Consider the following 23,550-nt stretch of genomic DNA (forward strand, 5'->3'; position numbering starts at 1 on the left):
TAAATAATTTTGACTGGTAACTCTTGTACTAATTTTTTTTTTTTTTTAGAAAAATTTACCACAGTTGAGTAGACTGAGTTACAAACGAAGAAGGCATACACACGTTGTTGTTGGTACCCCTTTGTTAATCAGGAGCACTGAAATGACTTGAAACGAAAAAGAAAGTACAGAAAATTAACTAATGAAAAATGAGATATAGTTTCTGAAATTTAAGTCTGGAGAAATATGATTTTTATTATCACCATCATAATTTTTTTGTCGGTTTCAAGTTATTTCAGTGACCATCATAGGCTTTTGGTCATCAACTGAAGGTTACCAATAATGTTGTTTATGTGTGTAAATGTTAGAGAAGTGGCAGGAGACTAAACACGTCAGCTAAACGTCAGAACCTTGAGGTTCATAGTAAAATGTTTTCCTCACTGGCCCATCACTGTCTTCTGCTTTATCTGAAAATTATCAAGAAAAAAAGTGTTCCAACCACTGAAACTATTTAGTAATCTCACTTCTGCAAGTTGTACCATAAGCACGCTAAACTCTTTGGTCTGTAGGGAACTGCGTGAAGGTGGATCAGGCCTTCAGTATTTGACTGTTGGTCTTAGCCGAAGTTAAAACCGGCCCCTGAGCCGTTTCTGTTCTTCTCGAGGGAAAGTATTAGAAAATAAAAGTGGATCGTGTCAGAGACTCCTGAATGTTTTAAAAATAAAGGAAGTATATAAAATGTCAGCATATTCTGATGTTCAAGGGACTTTTCAGTAGGAAAAGAACATCATTTCTGAGAGAAACAACATGATTAAAAGTAGCGTATTTCCACAGAAAGACAACTTCCTTTAGAATTGTTCCTTATTTTGTCAGAACATTGAATTTGAATATTGCAAAATTAAAAGGAGGGCAAAAATACATTTTGACTTGGATCCCTGTCAGAAGCTAACATGTATCTTAAGTTACGATAAACTAATTCAAGATACATGTTGAATTAGTTTCAACGTGTATCAAGATACATGTTTAGCTCAATGAGATTGAACTGGTGATGTTTGAGTGCAGAAGGCTTTGATCATCTGTGGTTTGACTGTAGTGTGTTTCAGAATGACAGAAGCACATATTTAGACAAGCAAGCTCAAAGCCAAGACCTAGACCTAAAGCTGCTCGAGTTTTAAACGTAGCGGTATGCTTGGAGTCGGATTAATTGTTCTAATCTAGTCTTTCAAAAGAACTTACTTTCAATTCGGGTTGAATTGGTATTGTGTTAATGTAGGCATTTCCCAACTAAGGTGCACAAGTTATTTTATTCTCATCTGTCTAGAGTCCTTTTTTTCTAGACCAGTGGTTCTTAACCTTTTTTGAGGTACCGAACCCCCCAGTTTCATATGCGCATTCACCGAACCCTTCTTATCTTCTCCCCCCGGCCGACACACAAAATACTTGGCGTATTCGGATTTAGTAATGTAATTGTATTAGTTGTGTTACCACCCCCACGCCACTGGAGGCAGTACCAACCCCGAAAAGATGCGACTAAGGAGAACATTTAGACTATAGAATTTGGTCACAACGGTGAGTTTTGCTGAAGTAATTAAAGACACGAGCTCAAATCCATGCTGAGAGTGGAGCTCCTTCAATCAGGGCTCTTCAGCAGCTCTGATTGGCTAAGCAATATAACGTGATCCTCTGATTGGCTAAGCAATGTAACGTGATCCTCTGATTGGCTAAGCAATGTAACGTGATCCTCTGATTGGCTAAGCAATGTAACGTGATCCTCTGCAGCAAGTGATGGCAAAGCGGGGCGTCATCACAACTTTACACAAGTGTGTCTTTACTTCCGCGGCAGAGGCTCCGCCGAACCCCTGGGGTTCGATCAAACCCAGGTTAAGAACCACTGTTCTAGACATTCCTTTGGAACCTGACTCTAATCTGTACTACTTGAAAGTTAGACCTGACAGTTTTGGTGTTCAGTGTTTGTTTCCTGGAGGCACTGCTCCTAGAACTGTAACACACTTTGAGGCCTTGCAGGACACATGCATGAGATGGCTTTCTGGGTTTCTATAAACCTGGAAGATTAAAGGGTTCTATTTTTTTTCCCCAAGTTGGCTCCTTTTGAGGTCAGACGTTTTTTCTGACCGGACTAGTTTCGGGCTTTGGAATGATTCATTTGATTCACAGTTATTTCTGTGATGTGGAATAACAAATAACTGAAAGCATTTCGGAATGTACAATACTAAATTTAAGAACGTGCATGGGCGGAAAGTTAATGTACTGATACTTCCTAGATATTCAATTTCTACATATGGGTTCTCTGCCGTCCAGGAAATGGAAAAACAAAAACAAAAAAAGTTTAAAGCAACTTAAGGTGTAATTTAACATAACTTTTATTAAGAGCCACTGCAATAAATCAATATCTAAGGAATTTTATTAAATAGAGCTGCCAACCCCCCAGAAATTGTTCCTAAGACATTTCTCTGTTTATGTTGGCTCCCTCTCTCCCCCAATAATGAGATGGAATTTACTCCCTTTTTTAAGTTTCATGTTGTATAAGCATCTCATTAAAAGCCCAAAATTAGCACCCACAATCTACACAGCCAGGACTTTATAACTCTGCTGTACCTCCAGACCAGATATAGATCAGCAACTGTACTTCTCTGCCAGGAACAGACTATCCACCGAAATAATAAGAGCGGTAAGGAAGGTGGTTCTGATGCAACACTGGAGCAATCGGCGCCTCCTTTCTGTGACAAATCGGAAATAAAATGCACCTAAAATTTTTTCAAATATTTGGGCTTTTCATAACTTCTCTAATGAAAATTTTTCACCAGTCATTGCTGTGCTTTATAGAGCTACCGTTTACATGTTTCTCCCAGGTTTTTTTGCCTGGAAACCACCGAAATTTCCTCAGATAAATGCAATGCACCTAAATCCCCATTGTGGCAGCTTGAGGCTTTCAAACCACTTTGAATTCAGGTACTTTGACACAAAGCTTCCTGTTGGGAGACAAAAGCTTTGCGTGTGTTAAATATAGTTAGATTTTTACTTTCTTGATTCAAACACTTAACTTCCTGTTGCCCATTGACTAGCTTGATCACTGTCAAATAGAGCGACAGCTCCCTCTGGTGGCCAACCTGAGAAGTGCCAATATGTCGGCTAAAAATGGTCCTGATGCTGCAGGGATGCAGAGATCGGCGAGGATGCTATGAATCTAACTCGTGTTGGATGCTGCTGGCGCAGTCTCTGTGGCGCAATGGAATAGCGCGCTGGACTTCTAATCCAGAGGCTCCGGGTTCGAGTCCCGGCAGAGATGGGTCACTCTGTATGCCAACATGGCAGGTCTGCGATTGTTTTTCAATCACATCTATTCTCTGAAAATAATTACACCTTGTAGTGATGCTTTTCATGGTATTTGATCAGCAGTGAAAGCGACGCACGTAATGCCTGGGTATAAATAAACACACAAAACTCTACTATTTTATTCTTCTGCAATGAACTGGTTCAGTCTATTTTTTCTCATTTGTCTTTCTTTAAAAAAAAGATTTGTGTGTATCTCATTCACACACATGCACACAATCTTTCTGATAGTGTGTACGGAATTATGTCTTGCTACCTGTCTATTGATTTTAAGCTGGCATAATTTTGTGATCTACTAAAAAAATAATAACATTCTGCTGTAAGAAATAACATTTTCCCAATAAGGTGTAATCATGTCACAAGAAGTATATTCGAATGAATTTTATGTTTTTACTCCATCTCTTAAAGGCTTGAAAGGTGGATGGAAATAGTAGTTCCCTTTAATTGAAGTGCTCACGTTTTAAAACGGGTACTCCATCTCTTGTCAAAGCCCTTCATGTGACTGTGGGTATGCACAGACTGTGGATGCGACCAATCCAGGAGCAGATTTGACATTTCTTCAGATGGCAGCAGCGACGCTAGAGGGCGCTCCAGCTCCAGTGTCCGACAGAGAGCGTTTCATCGCGGAGACCCGCTGAGCCGTGACAGCTCCTCTTTCAGAGGACTCCATCAGGACAGTCTACATTATATGACAGGAATGAGGACAAGGCCTGTTTATTCGTCATGTGCTCGCGCCGTTTCATCGCATTGACGTCATCGTGCTAAATAGTCAACGTCAATTTGAATGAGACGTGCATTTTTTTTGTTTCTACGCCTGCTACCGGCGTTGAACTCTCACTTCAGTTCACCTACAACAGATCATTTCTACGTATTTTAATCCGGTTAATCTTAATCCACGATGATGTCATGGCCAAAGGTTACACTGGACACTAAATAGTGTGGTGTCAAAGCACACGCATAGTTTATGAACGCTTCCATTACTTATTAGTTTACATTTTTTCTGTGTACCCACGTTATTTTAAGAAGTCGAGGGGGAAAAAACTAGTGTGTGTGGGAGAGAAAGGAATGCGCCGCTAATGAGAATATGACGTCAAGTCAGAAAAAACGACTACGACACAGGAAGCAGAACGTGGTCACGTTTAGTGAACTTTATTTCACTCATCTTAATAAATAAAAAATGAATACAGTAGATGAAATAAAAATAAAAAATGAAAACATTTTCAATATTTATTTATTTTTTTTGATTGACGGGAAAAAATATATATACTGAAGAAAGAATAATAGCCAGGCTGTTGAATAAGGTCTGGTAATTCAGTTTACATTTGAAAAAAATCTAAATCAAGTATGCTCTTTCATTATACTCTTTTTTTTGTATTAAATGTCTGCTTGTGGGCTGTACAGTGGTGCATTTGGTAGCACTGTTGCCTTGCAGCAAGCAGGTTCTGGGTTCGATTCCCGGCCCAGGGTCTTTCTGCATGGAGTTTGTATGTTCTCCCTGTGCATGCGTGGGGTCTCCCTGTGTACACCGGCTTCCTCCCACAGGAGGAGCCTAAAACATGACTGTCAGGTTAATTGGTCTTCCTAAATTCTCCCTAGTTGTGTATGTGTGGATGGTTGTTTGTCCTGTGTGTCTCTGTGTTGCCCTGCGACAGACTGGCGACCTGTCCAGGGTGACCCCGCCTCTCGCCCGCTACGCTAGCTGGAGAGGCACCAGCAACCCTCCCGACCCCACTGCTATAGCTCAGGAATTCAATTTAAAAGACAAACTCATATGACTCAAATTGTATATTTATTTGTTTTTTTTTCCCCTGTTATTGTTACAAAAACTAAGTTTCTGATGAATGTAGAATATTAAATAAGCCCAATAAAAATATCCGTTTTGAACACTGAAATGTTTTCCTTCTAAAAAGCATATCAATTTATTGTAAAAAATAAAAAATAACAACAAAAAAAATTAGCATAAAATACTCTGAAACATCCTGCTAAATTACTAGAATTTGCTTTACAATCTTTTTATCCGTGTTACTTGTACACCTTTTTTTTAACCACAGATTCTCCTTCCACTAAACTTTCGAATAATATACAAGGTAAAACAAGACTGAAAAGCTGGTTTCCTTTTGCGAAAGTCTCACTAACATTGCGTCAGACATTCTTCCTTAAGGTGGAATCAAAATTTTCGGAACAACTGATTTTTTGTTATGATGGTGCCCGTAATATCCAAATTAACTATGCTCATCCTTGAGTTTAGCGAAGTCAGAGGGATTTTTTATTATTATTTATTGCTATTTTATTTTGTGCCTTTCATTCTTAAAATGTGCGCCTTGTCGAAGATAACACCTAAAACCAACTGCTTTCATTTTAGTTTTATTTTGAAAGTCAGGAACGGAAGTTTGAGAAGAGAAGTCATTGCCGTACACTTGTCGCGCCGGAGCGAAGTAGAAAACGGACTGTCGCTGGAGAGCAGAGGAGAGAGGTGAAAAGAAACAAGGAAAGAAAGAGGAGCAAAACAGGGGCGAACAATGGTGTAAACGCAAACCAGTCCGAGCCGAGTCTGGAGGGGACAGATGTGGAGGAGCGCCGCTGGAGGCTGTAGTTGGCTCCGGAGTCACCGTTAGAAGTCCGAAAACTCCCGCTTTTTGATGCTGTCCTCACGGAGGTCTGAGCCAATAACGGACTTTTTGGTCGGCTGAACCATGCAGAGGCTGCTGCTCCTGAGTTTGGCGTTCAGTCTCCACACCGGTAAGGCTGTATTTAGAATTACTCTCTGTGGTTATGGCGATAACGTGATGTACCAGTTTAATAATTTACTGTAACATTCTGAAGGCTCGACTGACCTGTTCGTCCTGGAAGGGGGTGGAGGGTCGGTTTGGAGGATGAGGAGGGTATTGGGGGGCATTTTGCATGATTTCACAGCATTCCCATGTAGGCGTCGCAGCGATGGATCACCTTCGGCGCGTGACTCCGCGCTCGCACGCGCGGGCCACCCTGAGCAAGGATGTTAAACTTCATTCTTTTTTTTTTTTTTTTCAACAAATGTCTCGCGGGGTGTCTCAATTTGCGGTCGACGTGGCTGCGTGCGTGCGTGTGCGCTAAACGGGACTTGTATGTCGGTGCGCGGCACCGGCCTAAATGACCTTTGTGCACGTGAGCGAACGCATCCGCGTGCCGTTTTCCCAAACGGGCAAGTGATATAGTGAGGCGGTGAGGACGTGACGGGAATGACAGTGATTGACCAGAGACAGAGAGAGGCCCCTGCTAACCAATCTGCCCCCTCCCACATCACACACCCCTTCCCTCTCTCCTCTCGTGGGCTCTTACCTGTGGGCCTTCATTTCACTCTGTGCACAAAGGGGCTGCATGTGTGCACCAGTGCATCTGCCTCACTCACCCTCCCCTACCCTGCCTCTTGTACCTTTTGCACACAATGGGGCGCCAGGTAGGCTATTTATTGGCTTATGACAATCACAGCTGGAGCCCAGTTGCTAGGAGACAGGAGACTGAGAGAAGAGGATGCTTGTCATTTCCCCCGAGCTACCTGTTTGATTGAGCCACATCTGCATATTTTTGCCTTTTATTATTTTTTTAATTCCGTCTCATTGTGTATACCTCAGGCAGCCGGGAACGTGCACGCCAACCCGCCGCCATCATAGGTAGGGTGGAGAGAGTGGGGGGTGGGGGGTCGTGTTCAGGGGAGGCAAGGTATAGAAAGAGATGATGTCACCGTGTCTGCCAGGCTCTATCTGCTTGGCTCTGCTCGGCACCCAGACGGCAGCCGTGGTTCTGGATAAAGACTTGCATGAGAAGCAGCTTTAAGGAATGAAGTTGGTTTTTATGGACAAAATAAGGTTGTTGGTGGCGTTACGTGTGACACTCTGGCAGCCGCTCCCTCACTTTATCTGCCGATGGCTCAGCCTCCGTACATGTGCATCCTTTTGTCTCTGTCTCAATGCGCTGCCACGACTCCATAATCTGGTTATTACTCCTGTCACACGCAGAGGTATTTACCCACGCCGGTTTTCCTCCAGACCAGATTATCCTCAGGCTGATTCTGTTCCGTCTGTGAAGTCCCACACACATGTCGCTGTGTTTTTAGTTCAGGAGCATCTTTTCCTCCAAGCGTTCATCTTCATTAGACCAGTAAAACACTATAACCTGGCCTATAATTTGCACGTACATAATTGTCCCCCAATGATTGGGTGGTTATTAGCTGAGGCGCTAATTAAAGCTTCAGAATGCTTTGTTTAAAGTCAGTAGCAGAGCTGCAGCCATGCCTACTTCCAGCGTGTCTCTGTTCCAGGAGAGACTGACTCGGTATCCCGTCCTTGCATCTAGAAGCCACCCTCGGTGGTAACTCTCAAGCAAGTGCCGCCATTAACACAGCTGTTAAATGTTACTGCTTAATCAATCTTTGCAAACTCTCTGCCTTAACTTACTGATGAGCCTCAGGGTCCCAGGGCCCCAGGGCTGGCCTCGGGGCAGCTGTGCACCTGAAGTGCTGACTCGGACAGAGGCCTGCTCCATACAGGTGGGCCATTTGGCACCCTGTGTGATCTGGAGCAGACCCCAGAATGATCTGCACCTGACAGTACTGCGTTACTCCGGTTGGTTGGTTGATCGGATTTAATGGTTTTATTGCAATGTTAATGAGTCCAACAGGGGCAGTGATAGCTCCAATGAAAAAGAAAATTACAGGAACCTCATAAACAATCTAATGCATTGTGACACATCAGTTTGGAATCAGCTGATTTGACATTTGCATCCCCCCCTGAATTAGAGATTGTCCCTGAGTGGTGTTCAGATGGTAGGAAATTGAAAAATCTGATTAATTCTTTAGGGAACATTGCTGTGGTAAGACCTACCAGGGACTGGTTTCACTCTTCTGTGTAGAAGCTGGCATTGAATGATGAATAAAAGTTAGCTAATTTCAGTATGAGTAAGGGTTTTTAAAATGAAGTTGAAGTATGGCACCTTCTAAGTCCAGTGATAGGGCTTAGAAGTGTAGTAAGCCACTGTGTTTTTGTGTTAAAATTTTTTAAAAGTTACAAAAATTTGGAGGTGCGCAAGAAGGCATCATAATTTGGAAATTATAGCATGTGAGGAGTGTGTTCAATGCATCAACTATAGACCTTGCTTAATCCATCTTTACTTTTATTGGTGTATAACAAACCATATTTAAAATAAAGAAACGACGGTTAGTCTGGTGGGTGGGCAGTGCATTACCCGCTGCCCACCCACCTGTAACGGTGGATGAAACTCTGACAGTGGTAAATGTCAGTTATCAGTAGAGGTGTGCGATCGTTCAGCCACCGATCATAATCGGCAGATTTTCGTAAAAAAGTGTATGATCGGTGATTGTTTATCACTGTCTCTTGTTGCCGATCATCAAAACCAATCACATTTATCTCCCTTCGTAGCCTGCTAATGCAGCTTAGCTCCTCTTTCCTTCACACTGCGCAAGCGCACATCAACAAATCCTGTCATGTGGAACTATAACGCTCTGAGAGTGAATGGGGACGTTTGCGTGTTGTGGCGGAAAATTATCTCGGAGGTGAAGCACGTCAAAATGCATCAACACAACGAATCTAATGTGGCATTTAAAAACTTCACTTCAGTTTATTGAGGCTCAATGCAGGAAAAAAAGGACATCCAGAGCGGCCACGTAGCAGGTAAAGCAGCACACAACTACCAACATTCACCTGGATTAGCATCACGGTCAGAAAGCTAAACAAATAAACCGAAAAATAATTAAAGTCTTCAAGCTGGCAGTGTAAGATGCTGGTTCTGCTCTCGCTCTTGGACTGCCGCTATACGCTACTGGTAGTAATATTTCACAGACAGAGTGCCGCTCAATCTCCACCAGACAGTCAACTCTCACACCGAACAGTTGCTTAAAGCTGCAGCATGTAACTTAAAAAAGAAAAAAAAAGATTTTAAATATGTATTAAAATATGTCTATTATGTCTAAATTTGGTGATTTTATTGCTAGATAATTTTTCCATTTTGCCAGGTAACATAGTATCATTTATACCTAAACCGAAAAATTAACAGCCATTCCAGGCGATCGGCAAAGATCGGTGAAAGGCAAAGATTGGTGAAAGGCAAAGATTGGCCTCATGTATGATCGGTATCGGAATTGGCAGCAAAAAACCTGATCGCTGCATCCCTAGTTATCAGCCATAACAGCAAAAATATTGATTATTGACTATTGGCCCCTTCACATGGGTCCCTTTCTCATGACTTCATTATATATTTCTGATTCTGATTAGACATGAATTTTTTATGAATTGCCTGGAAATGGTATTTGTCGCAAATATATATAAAGAAACAGAGTTGAACTGAAAACTCTAAATCTTACATTACTGACAGACAAGTTCTGAATGTTGACAAATAGTTTCTGCAGAGTGAAATATGTGTGGTTTCTACTTTGGAGGAATTGTCGAATGTTTTCTTAAGACGAAACTTGATTCTTCAAAAAAGGAAGACGTTGAAAGCAGCAGAAAAGTCATGGAAACAAACAGTCTGACCTCCAGAAAGTCAAACTTGTCTTGATTCTCCAGGTGGATCACTGGTTCCAGAACTATGTCTAGCTTTTTAAGAGCTTGATGCTACGCTCTTTGAGGCTAACAAAACACCTCATGTCGTCATGGTGCTCCCCCTCACCAGATTGGACTCTAAGATGCCTGAACACAGATATTTGGTCTTTGTTTCTGAACCCAGCCAGAGGAATCCCTGCAAGTTAATCAGCGAGTTCAGGAAGCTTTGTTGTTGCTGATGCGTTTGCTTCAAAGCGATGCTTCGGCGTCCCATAATGCTTCTGGGAAAGTGTTGCTAAGGAGAGGGAAAGGCACAGAGGCAGATGTTTCATTATCTGACTGGTGCTTGCAGATAAATTCAATCAGAAGTGTGCATCCTCAGCTGTTAAGTGAATGTTTCACCAGGTTTTAAAAGCCTCCTGTAATGTGATTGTGTTTGACGGCCTGGGGGTTATGGGGGGGGGAGGGGGGCAGCAATTCGAGTTATAAAAAGAAAAAAAAAAGCCTGCCCCGAGGTAGAAAGGAAGGCTTTATCTCAAACGACTGCATGTCTGGGTTGTGTTCTGCAGCCAGGAGCCATTTCAGTTGTTGTGTTTTTTTATGGGGAGGGGGGGGGGAGGGGGGAGAGGGCATCATGTTGGGCAGGTGGGTGCAGCCCGATCGAGAGTGATTAGACTTTATTCTGTTTGTTTTAGAGATTGCAGTGCTGAGGGAGGCAGAGGGTAGGGGATGTAGGTTGTGATGGATGAAAAGAGAAGCAACCCAGGGGAGAGAGGAGGACTGGAAGGGTCCATTACTCAGGCCTGACTGCCCCCTCGGCGGGGACAGAATGTGGTTGGGGGGACACTCAGGCCGGGGTTGAACTGTCGTTGGAGGGGCTTGCTGAACTGCTCCTCCCAAACCCCTTCCTCCATATCGTCCTTGCTGTGGTTAATCACCTTTAATCGCTCTTAAACTTTCTTCAGCTCTCTCCCAACATGATCCTTTTTTTTCTGCTTACCAAAGTGCATTCTTTCTTTTCCCCCGTCCCCTCCTGGACTTTTTTCACCCCTCCCCTTCCCACCGCCATCAAACTATTACTGCTTCTCTTTCCATCTCCCCCTTCCTCTCTCTCTCTGACTCTAATAAGTTCCAGATGTGCATTCCTCTGGTCGGCGGAGAGAGAAAGAAGAGGGTGGGTGGGTGGGGTTGTGGGGGGAGTAGGTTGGGGGAGGGGACAGGAGGAGAAGCACATGAATTAATACTGGGAGCACATGATGAGCAAGAGGAGCCCATGTACTGCCAAACACACTCTAAATGAAATGTGCTGGCTAACACGGAGCGTGTGTGTTTCTTCGTTTGGGCGGGTGGGTGTTCGTCCCGTAATTTGGAAACTTTCTGAGATGTACTCTTCCTCCTTCCCCTCCTCCTCCAGGAATGTTGCCGACGCTGATGTCACTCTCACAGTTAGTGCTCCTCAGCAGGGACAGGGGCCTCTGAGGCAGATCAGACTCGCTCCATCCGTCTTCCCCAACCCTATTCTTTAACTGTAACAACATCAGGGTCAGCGTCCGACCGGAGCACCGCCGCGCTCACTGTCTTCCACCTCGTGCCCGCTGGCGGAAAACTGTTGCCATCTAATGACCAAGCCATCCCGTAGCAGCAAAAAGTTGTCAATGTCTTTGAAGTCCGGTCATTAAAACAATGCGGCGCAGATGCGTGGCCCCGCTCAAGGTTTGCAGCTGTCAATTTAATGCCGTAACCTCGAGGCAGAGCTTACTTCAATGCCGTGTGCTCACGGTCGGAGATGCAGATCAGACTTGGTCTAATTTCCATTTTTGCAAGTCATCTCGAGTTGATGGAAAAAGTGCCGCAAGGCCACCAAACATTGGGAATTCAGTCTTATTGAAGACTTCAGAACCTGACTGTGGGCCGACTGGCTCCTATTCAGCAGCAGCAATTGACTCTGCATCAACCTTTATGGGATTTTCACAGTGAAATAACCAGTAGTTAAAAGACCACAATATCACAATATTTACACAAATACTCTTAACATGATCAACTACCCATTATTTTTAACTAAAGCAGCCAAAAAATACCATATTTTCATTATTTCAGTTTGTTATTTATAGACAGTCACCAGCCGCCTACAAATATGTTGTTTACATCATTTACAGTAAAATAGCTAAAATTTGTGGGAGACCCCATCTAAAAACGCTTATAACTGCCTATTTTAGTAGTTCAAGCTAGGGGTGCCCTGATAAATCAGCTAGCCGATAAATCAGTCCTGATTTATTTCATTTTGGGAGATCGGTTCAATACTTGCCTGTAAAACTGATCTTAACAAATGTCACCACACTGTTACCAGCTTGCCAACTTTGCTGCTACATTTAGCAACTTAAAAAAAAGATCTGAATAAGTAGATCAGACTTTTTAAAGATCTGTGATCAGCCAGAAAACTGCAATTGGTTCACCCCCCAGTTCAAATGCCAACAAATGCCAACTACCACACTCTGTCACTTTTCTGGAGGGCCCAAATGAAAGAAATATCAAATTCAGTTTAAGGTTTTTTCAACCTGTTCATTGGATTTCAAATTACATTAAGTTGGAATCAGTTTTTAAAAGCATTAATTCAATTTAATCAATTTCAGATTCAAACTGCAATTGAAGCTTACTCTATTTCACTTTCTAATTGCACAAAGTTCTGCTTATAATTTGCGATCGAACTGATTACCCTCTGGAGTCCAGACAGTTAATAGGCAGGGGTCCACTGTACTTACTGTACCTTTGATTTTCATACATACAAAGATTTACACATTGTCATAGCTTGCCAACTGTATTTTAAAAACAGCATTGCCGTAATAGAAGGGATGAATGGCTTTAGTTTCCACATCAACACTGTCTGTGTTTTTCGCTACTACTACTGGTGTACCAATAACTTAATAACTATTTCCGTAATTTTGGGATTTGGCTGATCGGCCGATACTTACATGTGAAGCCGATCTTATCTACTGATTTTGTTTACCTCGGCAAAATCAACCACTCTGTTACTCTGCAGACCTGCCCACCAGGTGATGTCTGCACATTTGCAGAAAAAAAATTGTCACTCCACTGTGACTATATTTACTATACTATACTTCTTACTATATTTAACATTTCAGAGAAAAAAATCAGCATCGGCCAAAATTGGAATTGGCAGGTAAGGCTAGTTAAAGATTGGTAAAATGCGATCAGCCCGAAAACTGCAATTAGTGTAGCTCCAAGAACTACATGAAAGACTTGACTCAGGCTCTTACACTCCAAAAGACTGTTGGATGAGAAAACAAATGGTTATTTTGCTAACCACTTATTCTGGGTGAAATATGAACTGATCCAGCCCATGTTCAATGGGCACAAAAGGATTGGATTATGAGTTTGACCCAGCACCTCAAGTGGGTCAGGTACTTTAAACCCCAGGCTTAAAGTAAATAATTGATAAAATAATGCAACAGCTAACATTGTTCATTTTGAAATCCCCTTTTAATTCTTTGTCGCAGTCTCTTGAATAAATATAACTTACTGTCTGTCATCAATTTAGGTTTAGTTGCCTAAATTTGTTTAAGTCTTAATTGACAAAAGCATGAAATTATGCAAGGATGTCTATTTAAGCCCTTAGCAACATAAAAGGAAAATCTCCTTTTTACACTTGCCGATTAACATTAATCATTGTTTCATTTTCATAAAACTTATTGTCCTTTAATTTTTTGTTAAGATTTAGTCTAGCATTTGAATATTAAAAGGGGTGCCGTGACGGTTTTATTTGATGAAATTAACTCTTGTAACAGAAAACGCAAAAGTCACTAAGTTGGCATCAAATATGATCAGTTTCTCATATATCGTTCCTGACGATTTCTGAAAATGAAGGAAATTGGAGCCGTTCGCTACTAGCCTACTTTTTGCACCATTTTTTTCCTTGTATTTCTCAATCTGATTTACAAAATCTGACTTTTTTGTAGGGCGAGGTAAAGTGAAGAAGCCTGAAATAAGAAGTATTATTTCAGACCAGCAGTTTTCAGCAACGGCTGGGGGAGGGCTTTTTTAAAGGACCCATGTGGACTAGAAATGCACCACATATTCATTTTTGATTTTATGTTTAGGTCTGGCAGGACAATTCTGGTTTTGGGCTTATTCATATTTTTCTTATTTACTCGTTCAAAGAATTAAAAGGAATAAACTTTGCTCAAAAAATAAAAGGAAGATGTTTGGCAAGATCCTTGATAGAGATAGTGTTCAGGAATTGAAGAGAGGAGAAAAGAAGTTAATCTGTATTTATCCACCAGAGGATAAGTTCCTAACATCTCTCAGATGTTTTGAAAACCCAGAACAAGGTACACAAAGGCTTTGGGTTTTGTTTTTGTTTTTTTCAAACTGAAAATAGCATGAGTTTTTATTTTTGAGGTTATGCTGCACATAAACAAGACACCAAATGGATTTTACAGTATTTACCGTACCAGTCACCAGGGGAAAATTGGAACATTTCCATTACTGAACGGCGCATCCCTAATATTGACTTTTTTTTGCCTCTGGGGACTAATCTTACAGCCATACAAAAGCAGGCATTATTTCTGTATTACAACGTGTTGTCTTCAGGTGATGTGAAGAAGTATTTATGTAGTACCATCTTCCAGTCAGTACCGGACTTACTGGCCACAGAGCTCATCCCAGATTCCTTCAGATGTCTATCATTATTCAGAACGTACTATCTCGCAACAACAGGAGAGCTGGTGACATTTCCAAGAGGCTTCGCATGGTCGTTCCGCTGCTTCAGGAGGTCAAGGCCCCCAAACTTTTATGGGATGGGTTTTCTGTGACGGATGACATTGCGAGAAGCTACAGCGCATACCAATAAAATTAGATTGCACTGGATTGAATTAAAGCAGACCTTGGACGGAGGTAATTTATGGAGGGGGGCGCTGCTTGTAAAACAGCCCCGCTTCGTTCTGTCACTGCTCCGCACCGCGGGCCTTGTTGTGGATGGAGGGGGCATGTGAAAGCTGAATCAACTCATGATGTGGTCGCTCACGTGCTCTCTGTAGGTGTTTGTGGTGGCAATGGAAGGGGGTGGGGTGGGAGGGGGACAGGGAGAAGGTTGGACTTTTGGAATGGGGTTGCCTGCCACAATCAATGGGGAGCGGCTGCTGGGAATTATAGATTCATTATGATATCGATTGTTCCAGTTGAATTCGGTAGCGACTCATGTGCTGTGAGCTACATGGTGCCCTGCTGCAGAGAGGCAGCAGGATAGGTATTGTATCCTCTTGTTCAGGCTTATCCAGAGGACAGCTATTGTTAGATGTGGTCACCCTTGGTTACAGGAGCGTATTCTTTGTCAATCGCTCTGAGGATTGTAGATTACCGCCGACCAATTGGCGGACTGACTTTCCGCAGATCCAGCATATTCATGCAGCTGTAATGTGTCGGATGCCTCATTTGTGAATTATCATATTACCCACTGCTGTTCCTGGGGGTTGCCATAGCCACCGTGTCTATCATTATGTCAGCGGTCCTCACCGGGCTGTAGCCATGGTAACAATGTCTATAACAGAGGTTCCACACAAATAAAGCTCTTCAGATGTGAAATGCTCACATGAGAGGCGCCCCAGAAAATGGAGGGGCGGCACACTCACGTATTCATAGAAAACTCCACAGCAGCGTATGCACTCTTTAGCGAGGGCACTGAAATGGTCGCAATTATTTCTGTTGCACTCCGTCCTAAATAAGCCCAATACCTCGGAGGTGGGAAAGTAACGAAGGAAGGAGGCAGAGATTGAGAAAGATGGGCAAGAAGGAGTAGGAATGTAGCGTAAGATGCTAGCCAAGCAAATAGTGGGGAATGGGGAACGAGGGGCCACAAAGGAGAAGAAGAAAGAGAGGTTCCTAACTGCAAGTTTGGGGGAGGGTTGTAAGGTAAGATGACAGAGGAACGGAGTGAGCAGCCAAACAAAGGAAGGAGTCTTTGAGTCTCCTCTTTGCCCCAGTGTCACCCCTTGCTTGGCCCCCCAACCTCCGGGAGACACCTTTGTGTTCAGCTGATGCTCAGCGGGTCACCTCCCTTTGCTCACTGCCTGTCCCTATAGCCGCGTTATCATGGTGACGGGTTGTTATGACCATCCTGTCAGGCCGCCATGTTGTTGAGGGGAGACAGGTTGTTGAGGGGAGACAGGCACAGGTGGTAGTTCCCACAGCTGGATAGGAAGATGAGCAGATAGGCCTGTCACGATAACAAATTTTGCTGGACGATTAATTGTCTAAAAAATTATTGCAATAAACGATAATATTGTTTCAAGACCTTTTGACACTGATTTAATGGAAATGACTAATAATACATGCAATTTCCTGATAGATGCACTTTATTTTCAAAAGAACACACAACACTGGAACTGATAAACTAAATTAACAAAACAAGTCTCCATTAACAAAAAACGTACTTGAATAAAAACTAAACAACATAAAGTCAATGTGGAAATAAATACTGCATTCAACCAAAAGAGTGCAGATTATGAAGTCTGTATACTAAATTGCCCTTCAGTAATCACTAGATTTAAATAGAGAAAACTGGCACATCCGACTATTTCCCCTTATGACAATCTTAGATCTTTGGCCAATCTAATCAATCATCCTGCAGTGTGTGGTAGATTGTCGTGGCCGCTCCGATCTTAATCAAGGGGTTTCCCCGTCTGCGAGCTTAACGCTGCCCGTTGAATGTGACAGGTAGCCAATCAGAAAGCGCGGATTCTCCTCCGCGCTTTCTGAGGGGAAATTACAGAGGGGAATCCCAAACAGCTAAAACGGCGCAACCCGAAGTCCAGCAGACATCGGAGATGATTTGTGGTATCATTAATGTTTATTCAACATTTTGTGCAAAGAATATAGAAATGACAAGGGGAGGAGTTGGAGCCAAATTGCTACCTCAGTTGATAAACCCAGTATGCCTGATTTTAAAATTAGTTAACTGGACTTGTAGCCATTATTTTGTGCCCATGTGGCTGGACACCACATGGCACGACGAACCCGATCGAACCGTTATACCTAGGATTTCTGTCGGCTAATGTGTCTCTCAGGGTTTGAAAATGGGCCGACAGTCGGCCGACAACTCTTGTAATGGGCGTTGGACATTAGACTAAGGAAATGAGGAAGGGAGGGTCAGTGGAGAGCACCGGAGCTGATTCTTTTTTCATTCAGTGTCATCAACAGAAAGAAAAAAGGCCGGAAGAGACGATAATTAAAATTAGGTCGATAGGTTCAATTTATCGTCTGATTAATTGATTTATCGTTTATCGTGACAGGCCTATGAGCAGACACTCCCCTTATGTCTATATCTATATCTTTGGGTGGTAAATCATCTGGTCAGCTGCTGGGACATTAACAGACACTGATGTTGACAGTAAAGTAAATGCTCAGATTTTATATGATTATAAACCAAAGTTCCCACCCTCCTCCTTTCACTCGAACTGGACACAGGCTGACCGCTATGGATATTTACATCAACCCCCTGTGAGGAATTATGATTAGTTATGAGGAGTTATCGATTAAGGTAAGAGTTTAAACCCACCGCGTTAGCTCTGGTTGCGCAGCTCTTTGTGAACCGCAGCAGGAATAACTTGTCGCGCTTTCAGAGGTGGATGGAGGAGCGGTGAGAATGATTTGTGAACAAAACAATTTGCGGCGTTTACATCTCAACACGCTGCCCAGCGTTTGGCTCTGTCTTCCCTGCGTTCCCGGTTAGCCGGTGCGTTAGTGGTTAACGATCCAGTGCTAATCACTTATCGTGCAGGTTTATCCCGGTGAGGAGCTTTCGCGCTCTCCTCGCAGTCACGCATCACGCTCATTTTATATTATTTTATTATTATTACTAGTATTATTGTTCCGGTTACACTAAGCACCAAACCGTGTCAAATGTTTTTCCCACTTAGTCAGGCAGAGTTAATGCGCGCGGCAACCGGACATCTGAAAAACTCATCCAGAAACTCGACCAACCAAAATAGTTTCTGTGTCCCCTTGTTAAAAACTCAACAGACACTAAATGAAAGAGCTACTAAAGCCACATTAGCAGCATTGAATTAAATCTCCCATTTGTTGCGCATCTCTGCGCAGTGCAGCGGATTACCACATCATGCAGGGCCGGTCCAAGGGTGTATGAGGTCTGGAGCAGAATATGACTTAGGGGCCCCCTTTTGTTGCTAAAAACATCAGCACCTCTAATAGCTTCTGTGTTAGATTTAATGAAATCTAGGACAGGGGGAGTAGTTTAACTGGCAAACCTAAAAAGCAATAAATTATAACTGCAGTTTACTAATTTATATTTGTGAACAAAAGGTGCTGAAACTCAAAGATTAAACTCACAGCATCAGATTGTAGCTGCGGTAACAAACCAATCTGACTATGAATATTGTTCTTTGAGCTTCTACAAAGTAAACTTGCCAGCTCCTTAAAATCTTACATATAAATGTTAAATAATTTAAAGTCTTTTAATTTATATATGCTGAAACCATTATGTCAAATTTAGCAGGAATGATAATCTCAATAAACAAATGCTACATTTATATATCTGTGGTCTATGTTAAAATATTTGCATTTATGGGGCCCCTGAAGCTCTGGAGGGCCTGATGGAGGGGGAGCCTTAATTTGGATTTAACAGAAGTGGACATAATTGATATTTATTTTAATTGTATTTTTGATTAGTTGTTTATAAGACTAGTTGTGGGTTTATATAGCAGTTCACTCTTGTCTACTTAACATCTTTTAATACAAAAATACGGTGGACCGCCAGTGGACCACCTCAGCGCCCTGACCACCGGGCTTAGCAAGATTTCTGGGGGAAACCCTGAATTGGTTAGTTACAGTCAAGAGATCAGCTCTACATGGCTGAGCTTTTCACACTGAGTCATTTTTAGCTAGAGATGCATCCTTTGCTACAAATGATCAGTTTTATTGCATTTTAGGAAATAAAATATTTATTTTCTTACGTGAAAAGGGAATTGAATTATTTGTTTATTTTCATCATTTTATGTTATTTCTAATATTTTATTACATGGCCTAAGTGGTTAAATGAAAAATCTGCAGAAAGAGCCCATGTTTTTATCCAATTAATCATCAAAATATTCAATAGAATAATCAGTTACTAAAATATTCATTACTTGGAGCCCTATTAATAACCGATTTTAATTTCCACCCCATTGGTAAATATCGGCTGTTATTGGCTCAAATTTTCTTATCGGCGCATCCCAGCAGTAATGTGACAATGTGAAACAGTGCAGAAAAAATTCCTAGACCTGGGAGTTCTGCATTAATTCCAAATTCTCAAAAATGGATTTTAAAACACGTTTTTAAGTTATACGTCTTTGTCGCTCCAGTTTATTGCTTTTTCACATCACGAGTCCACTTGGCCTCCGTATGGATTTTGAATGATTCTTTGATTTTTTTTTTTTTACTTACGAAAGAGCCAGGCAGCTAAGCTAAACTAATGCTAGTAATTTAAGTTACAAAATGTTATGCATTAACCTACTTTTGTTTTAATATAAACTGATGGGTTTTGATACAGTATGAAACCTTATAAAAATCTTTCAAAGAAATTTTCTGTTTGTCTTTAAACAATTTAAACAGAACATCTAGACCGTTTGAATAGAAAAATTGTTTCTGAATCGAAAATCGTTTTGGAGTCAAATCGAATCGCTAGACACTGAGAGATAAGCATCTGTAGATGTGAATACTTTTGCCAGCACTCTAAATGACTACTTTACATTTTTTTGTTTGTTGTTTTTTTTTTTTCCAAACCCAAACTTTAGAAATCCCCGTCCTCCTCTCCCTAAAGCATTGTCTCTGCGCTCCGGCCGACAGCTGCAGCACCCGCATGTCACCCACAGCCAAACCTGTGCAGAGGAGAGACGGCGCCACGTGATTCCTGTAGCTGCAACTTTGTCCTGAAACAATGATGTCATCGTCCATCGCACACCTTCCCCGCCTCTTTGTGTCCCCTCATCGCCGCCTCAGCCAGTCTCTCCGCCATGGCCATAGGCTGTGCATTTATTCGAAGCAGATTGAGTATTAGTCTGAAAAAGAGCAGGGAGGGAGGAACTCTGAGACATGAGCGCTGGCTCAGAGTATTAATTGAATAGGTGGAGGGACGATGAGGTCATTGATTTTCTTTCTTCTTTTTTTTTCATTTTTTTTCTGTCCAAAAAATGGATGTACCAAACACGGGGGAGGGTTTCATCAGACACACAGATGCACGTCGCGGGTGTGCTCACAGACACGCTTGGACAGAAAACTTTTTTTCTTTTTTTCGGGCAGTTACTTTACACGTCAGCTGTTGCTATGGTGACGTAAGTCGGCGATCCTGCCGGGCCCGGGGATTGGCTGGAGAGGAGCGAGGGGAGGGGAAGGCGGGTACAGGAGGATACGGGGAGGGGAACCAGACACAAAGATAATTAGATGGATGCATAACGAGTCACACAAACAGCATTTTATTATTTAGGATGTGATTCAATGACAGAAAGCTGAAGTGTGAACTGCGGTATCACAATGTCCCATATTGCAGGATGAGGTGAAAAAGGTGATAATAAGGCAGAGAGAGACGCGCGGCTGAAAATAGCTTCAAACATCTGCACACACACACATACTACAGCCTGGAAAAGTGTTTGAACCCCTATACAGATGTCCTCTGGTTTTGCACAGGAGTAAATACAAAACGCTGACCTTTGCGCAGGTAGAAATTGCTTTTAAGATGTTGTTTTTGTTTTATTTCAGTAACATTTTTTACCTGGCTTTAATTAAAGGTAAACTGACGGATGGATTAGTATTGTCCTTCTGGATTTTCAACTTATTTTGTGATGCATAAAATTAGGGTACTGTATTTTCCGCACTACAAGGCGCACCTTCAATGAATGGCCTATTTTAAAACTATTTCATATTTAAGGCGCATAGATTACACTCTTCAGTTTGGGTTGCCAATTTGTGCCGTACTCTATTATTACACATCCAAGTGGTCCCCGAGTACTTGATATAGTAGGCTGCCCTAGTCATTGTTTCACTCATGGTGTTGGTGTTGTGATATTGTGCCCAACTGCATTCTGGGTAACACAGACCAACCGACACGCTGCCGCCGCAGTCTCTGTCTCACTTCCTAATATAAGAGTAGACCCCGCATTGGCTGCTCCGGAGCAGGAAATACGGCGGCCATCTTGGAGCGGTATACCCTCCTACTTTGCTCAATCAAAACAGCAGAAGATGCCTCAGCACTGAGGGATATTGTTGTTCGGATCGATGGACTATTGATGTGAGGGCTCCACAGACAACATTTCACAAGTAAGATGGACATATTATTGTGTATATTCTGTGACTGGAATATTACTTTACTGTATTTATGCCCACCGGCGAGATACCAGCTAATATTAGCTACAGTGCTTGGTGTAATACGGGGTTCAGCCCCACTATGAAGGCTAACTGAGATTTTGTAAATCTAAAAAAATTTATTATTCTCTAACATTAACTTAGATTATCTTACACAAGAGCCAACATTAGAAATGAAACAATGTAACATACATTATAAAACTTATATTACGTGTTATAACATGCACCAGCAAAGTTTACACAGGTGGTAAAGACTATTATTTATATGTAATTCTCTCACTCTGTCAAAAGTAAGATACATCCCAAATCTTCCGTTTTTGTTTTGAATGTTTTATAAAAACACGATGTGAGGAAGAAGAGGGAGATATCTATAAAGAGACGGATTCACTGCAGCACGGATGAATCTCGGATTGGATTTTGGATTCAATCTCAGGTGCGGAATCACTCTGAAGCTAGAACTCGTCGGCTGGAAAATATAGATATATATTTATATATGTATGGATGTAAATACATCCATACATATATATAAACATGTATCCAATATATATTATTCAGTATTAATCATTATTTATTTGTGTTTGTAGTTATATATTGATCTTACTAAATAAATTATTAAATAAATTATGAACGGCTGTGTGCTTTGTAATATGTTCATCATACATCAGTATCAGAATATTCCATTCCTATTCTATTGTTATAACCACTAAGCATATTTAAATATGCTGAACTATGTATTAAAAACATACTTAAATAATACAATTGTTTATAAATGTAGCTTTGATAGATGTTTGAATATGGTTTCCAGTAACAAAAAAGCGTGTTATGATCGATTAAATGCGCTGATACGTTATTGTGACTGCTAAACACATAAGCTGAGTGGAGTGGTGGACCGCTCCAAGATCAATCAATCAAATTTTATTTATATAGCACATTTCAGCAGTAAGGCATTTCAAGGTGCTTTACATAATAAAAGAAAAAATAAAAACAGCAAGAAAAAATAAAAACAGCAACAATCTGCCAATACTAAGGAAATTGCAGCCGATTTACCATGTGAAATGGATTCTTGTGTTTTTTAAAGAGACAGAATTGTGTTTTCCAGGAACATAGTGCAATGTTATTGCATAATCAAGTAACTCATTGCCTATCGTTGATATAAAAATGCTACTCCATATATCAAAGGCGACTTAGAAAAAATTTGACTTCCTAATATAATGGCTTGATATTGGGCCTCTGCTCTTTCTTAAACTCCGCCTTCAGGAAGTCATCACAACATAGCTCCTCTATTAACCCTCTAACGTTTTTATCAGTGTTGGACTAAGAAGTAGCTCCTATAATTAGCTCAGCAGACGCACAGGTGTTTGCTAATTGCTTCTAACTAGTCTGAAGGAGCAAAGTGGGGAATTGTGGGTGAAGGCTGCACTGAGAGGCGTAAGCTTAGAAATTGCAGTTCAGTGGAGACCTGTGCCTTGAAGGCGGAGGTAGGCCCACCCAGATGCTTTGAACAGCTCAATGGTTGCCATGGAGATTAAAGGATTTCTAAAATATGTGTGAAAGTGTCATGCCAACACTCCAGGTCTGTTTTTGATGAGGGAATAACATTATAACATGAGATAAAAATCAAAAAGTCAATTTTTCATAATACTGCTCCTTTAATTGGTTGCGGCCGTTGAACTCTCCAGGCCATTGTTGCCTGTCTCTATCTTAGTATTGAGTCATGAACACTAACCTAATGATGCAAGTGAGGCCTGCAGTGGTTTAGATATTACTCTGAGTACGCCTGTGAATCTCCGAGATGAAGACTAGTCCATGTTTTCTCCCTTTGTGGATGACGGCTCTCATTGAGGTTTGCTGGACACCCCAAACCTTTCTTTGTAACAATTTCCAGGCTGGTAGACGTCGGTGACTTAGTTGGGTTTGTTTAGATCGGGGCAGGACGTGTGGATGTCTTTAGGAGTACTTCATAATTTAAATGAGTTCCTGAGTTATAAAAGAAGTAGTCATTAGAAAACCACATTTCGCATTTACCCGCAATATATCTAAACAAATTAAAGCTTCATTATTTTGCCATTAACACATCATCACACAGTGTGCGAGTTGCTGGAGGCCTGAACTGCTGTGTCTGTTCACACTGTGGCTACAGAGCTTTTAGTGAGTCACTCGCCTTTGGCATTTGCGCCCGCTTCCACAATCAGAGGTTTGTCTCTCAGGGTCCTCACTCCCAGATTAATCCTAATCCCTTTCAAAACTTTTGACTCGGGTTGTACTTAATCCTCGACGAAACTGAGACGCGTTCCCTGCAGAGCCGGGCGTGCTCTCCGCT

General features: G+C 41.8%; 1 protein-coding gene, 1 long non-coding RNA gene and 1 other non-coding gene across 5 annotated transcripts in view; 2 read left to right on the forward strand and 1 right to left on the reverse strand.

Moving 5' to 3' along the window:
- Positions 1-3,212: 3,212 nt before the first annotated feature.
- Positions 3,213-3,286, forward strand: trnar-ucu (transfer RNA arginine (anticodon UCU)). The gene has a single exon. It is a non-coding gene; the product is annotated as a tRNA-Arg (tRNA).
- A 1,177-nt stretch (positions 3,287-4,463) lies between these two features.
- Positions 4,464-6,979, reverse strand: LOC145548582 (uncharacterized). Its single transcript, XR_014084580.1, has 2 exons — positions 6,165-6,979; positions 4,464-6,075 (listed from the first exon to the last, which is right to left on the reverse strand). It is a non-coding gene; the product is annotated as an uncharacterized LOC145548582 (long non-coding RNA).
- The window catches only part of kirrel1a (kirre like nephrin family adhesion molecule 1a), a 45,982-nt gene continuing 28,157 nt past the window's right edge, over positions 5,726-23,550 (forward strand). For all 3 annotated transcript variants that reach the window (XM_008435032.3, XM_008435033.3, XM_017310556.2), the window contains exon 1: positions 5,726-6,069. In XM_008435032.3, the coding sequence (XP_008433254.1) occupies positions 6,024-6,069 (46 nt within the window). In that variant the 5' untranslated portion in view covers positions 5,726-6,023. The remainder of the gene's footprint in view (positions 6,070-23,550) is intronic.

Source organism: Poecilia reticulata, chromosome 18 (assembly GCF_904066995.2).
Source record: "Poecilia reticulata chromosome 18, P_reticulata-male-v2, whole genome shotgun sequence".
Classification (NCBI taxonomy): Eukaryota; Metazoa; Chordata; class Actinopteri; order Cyprinodontiformes; family Poeciliidae; genus Poecilia; species Poecilia reticulata.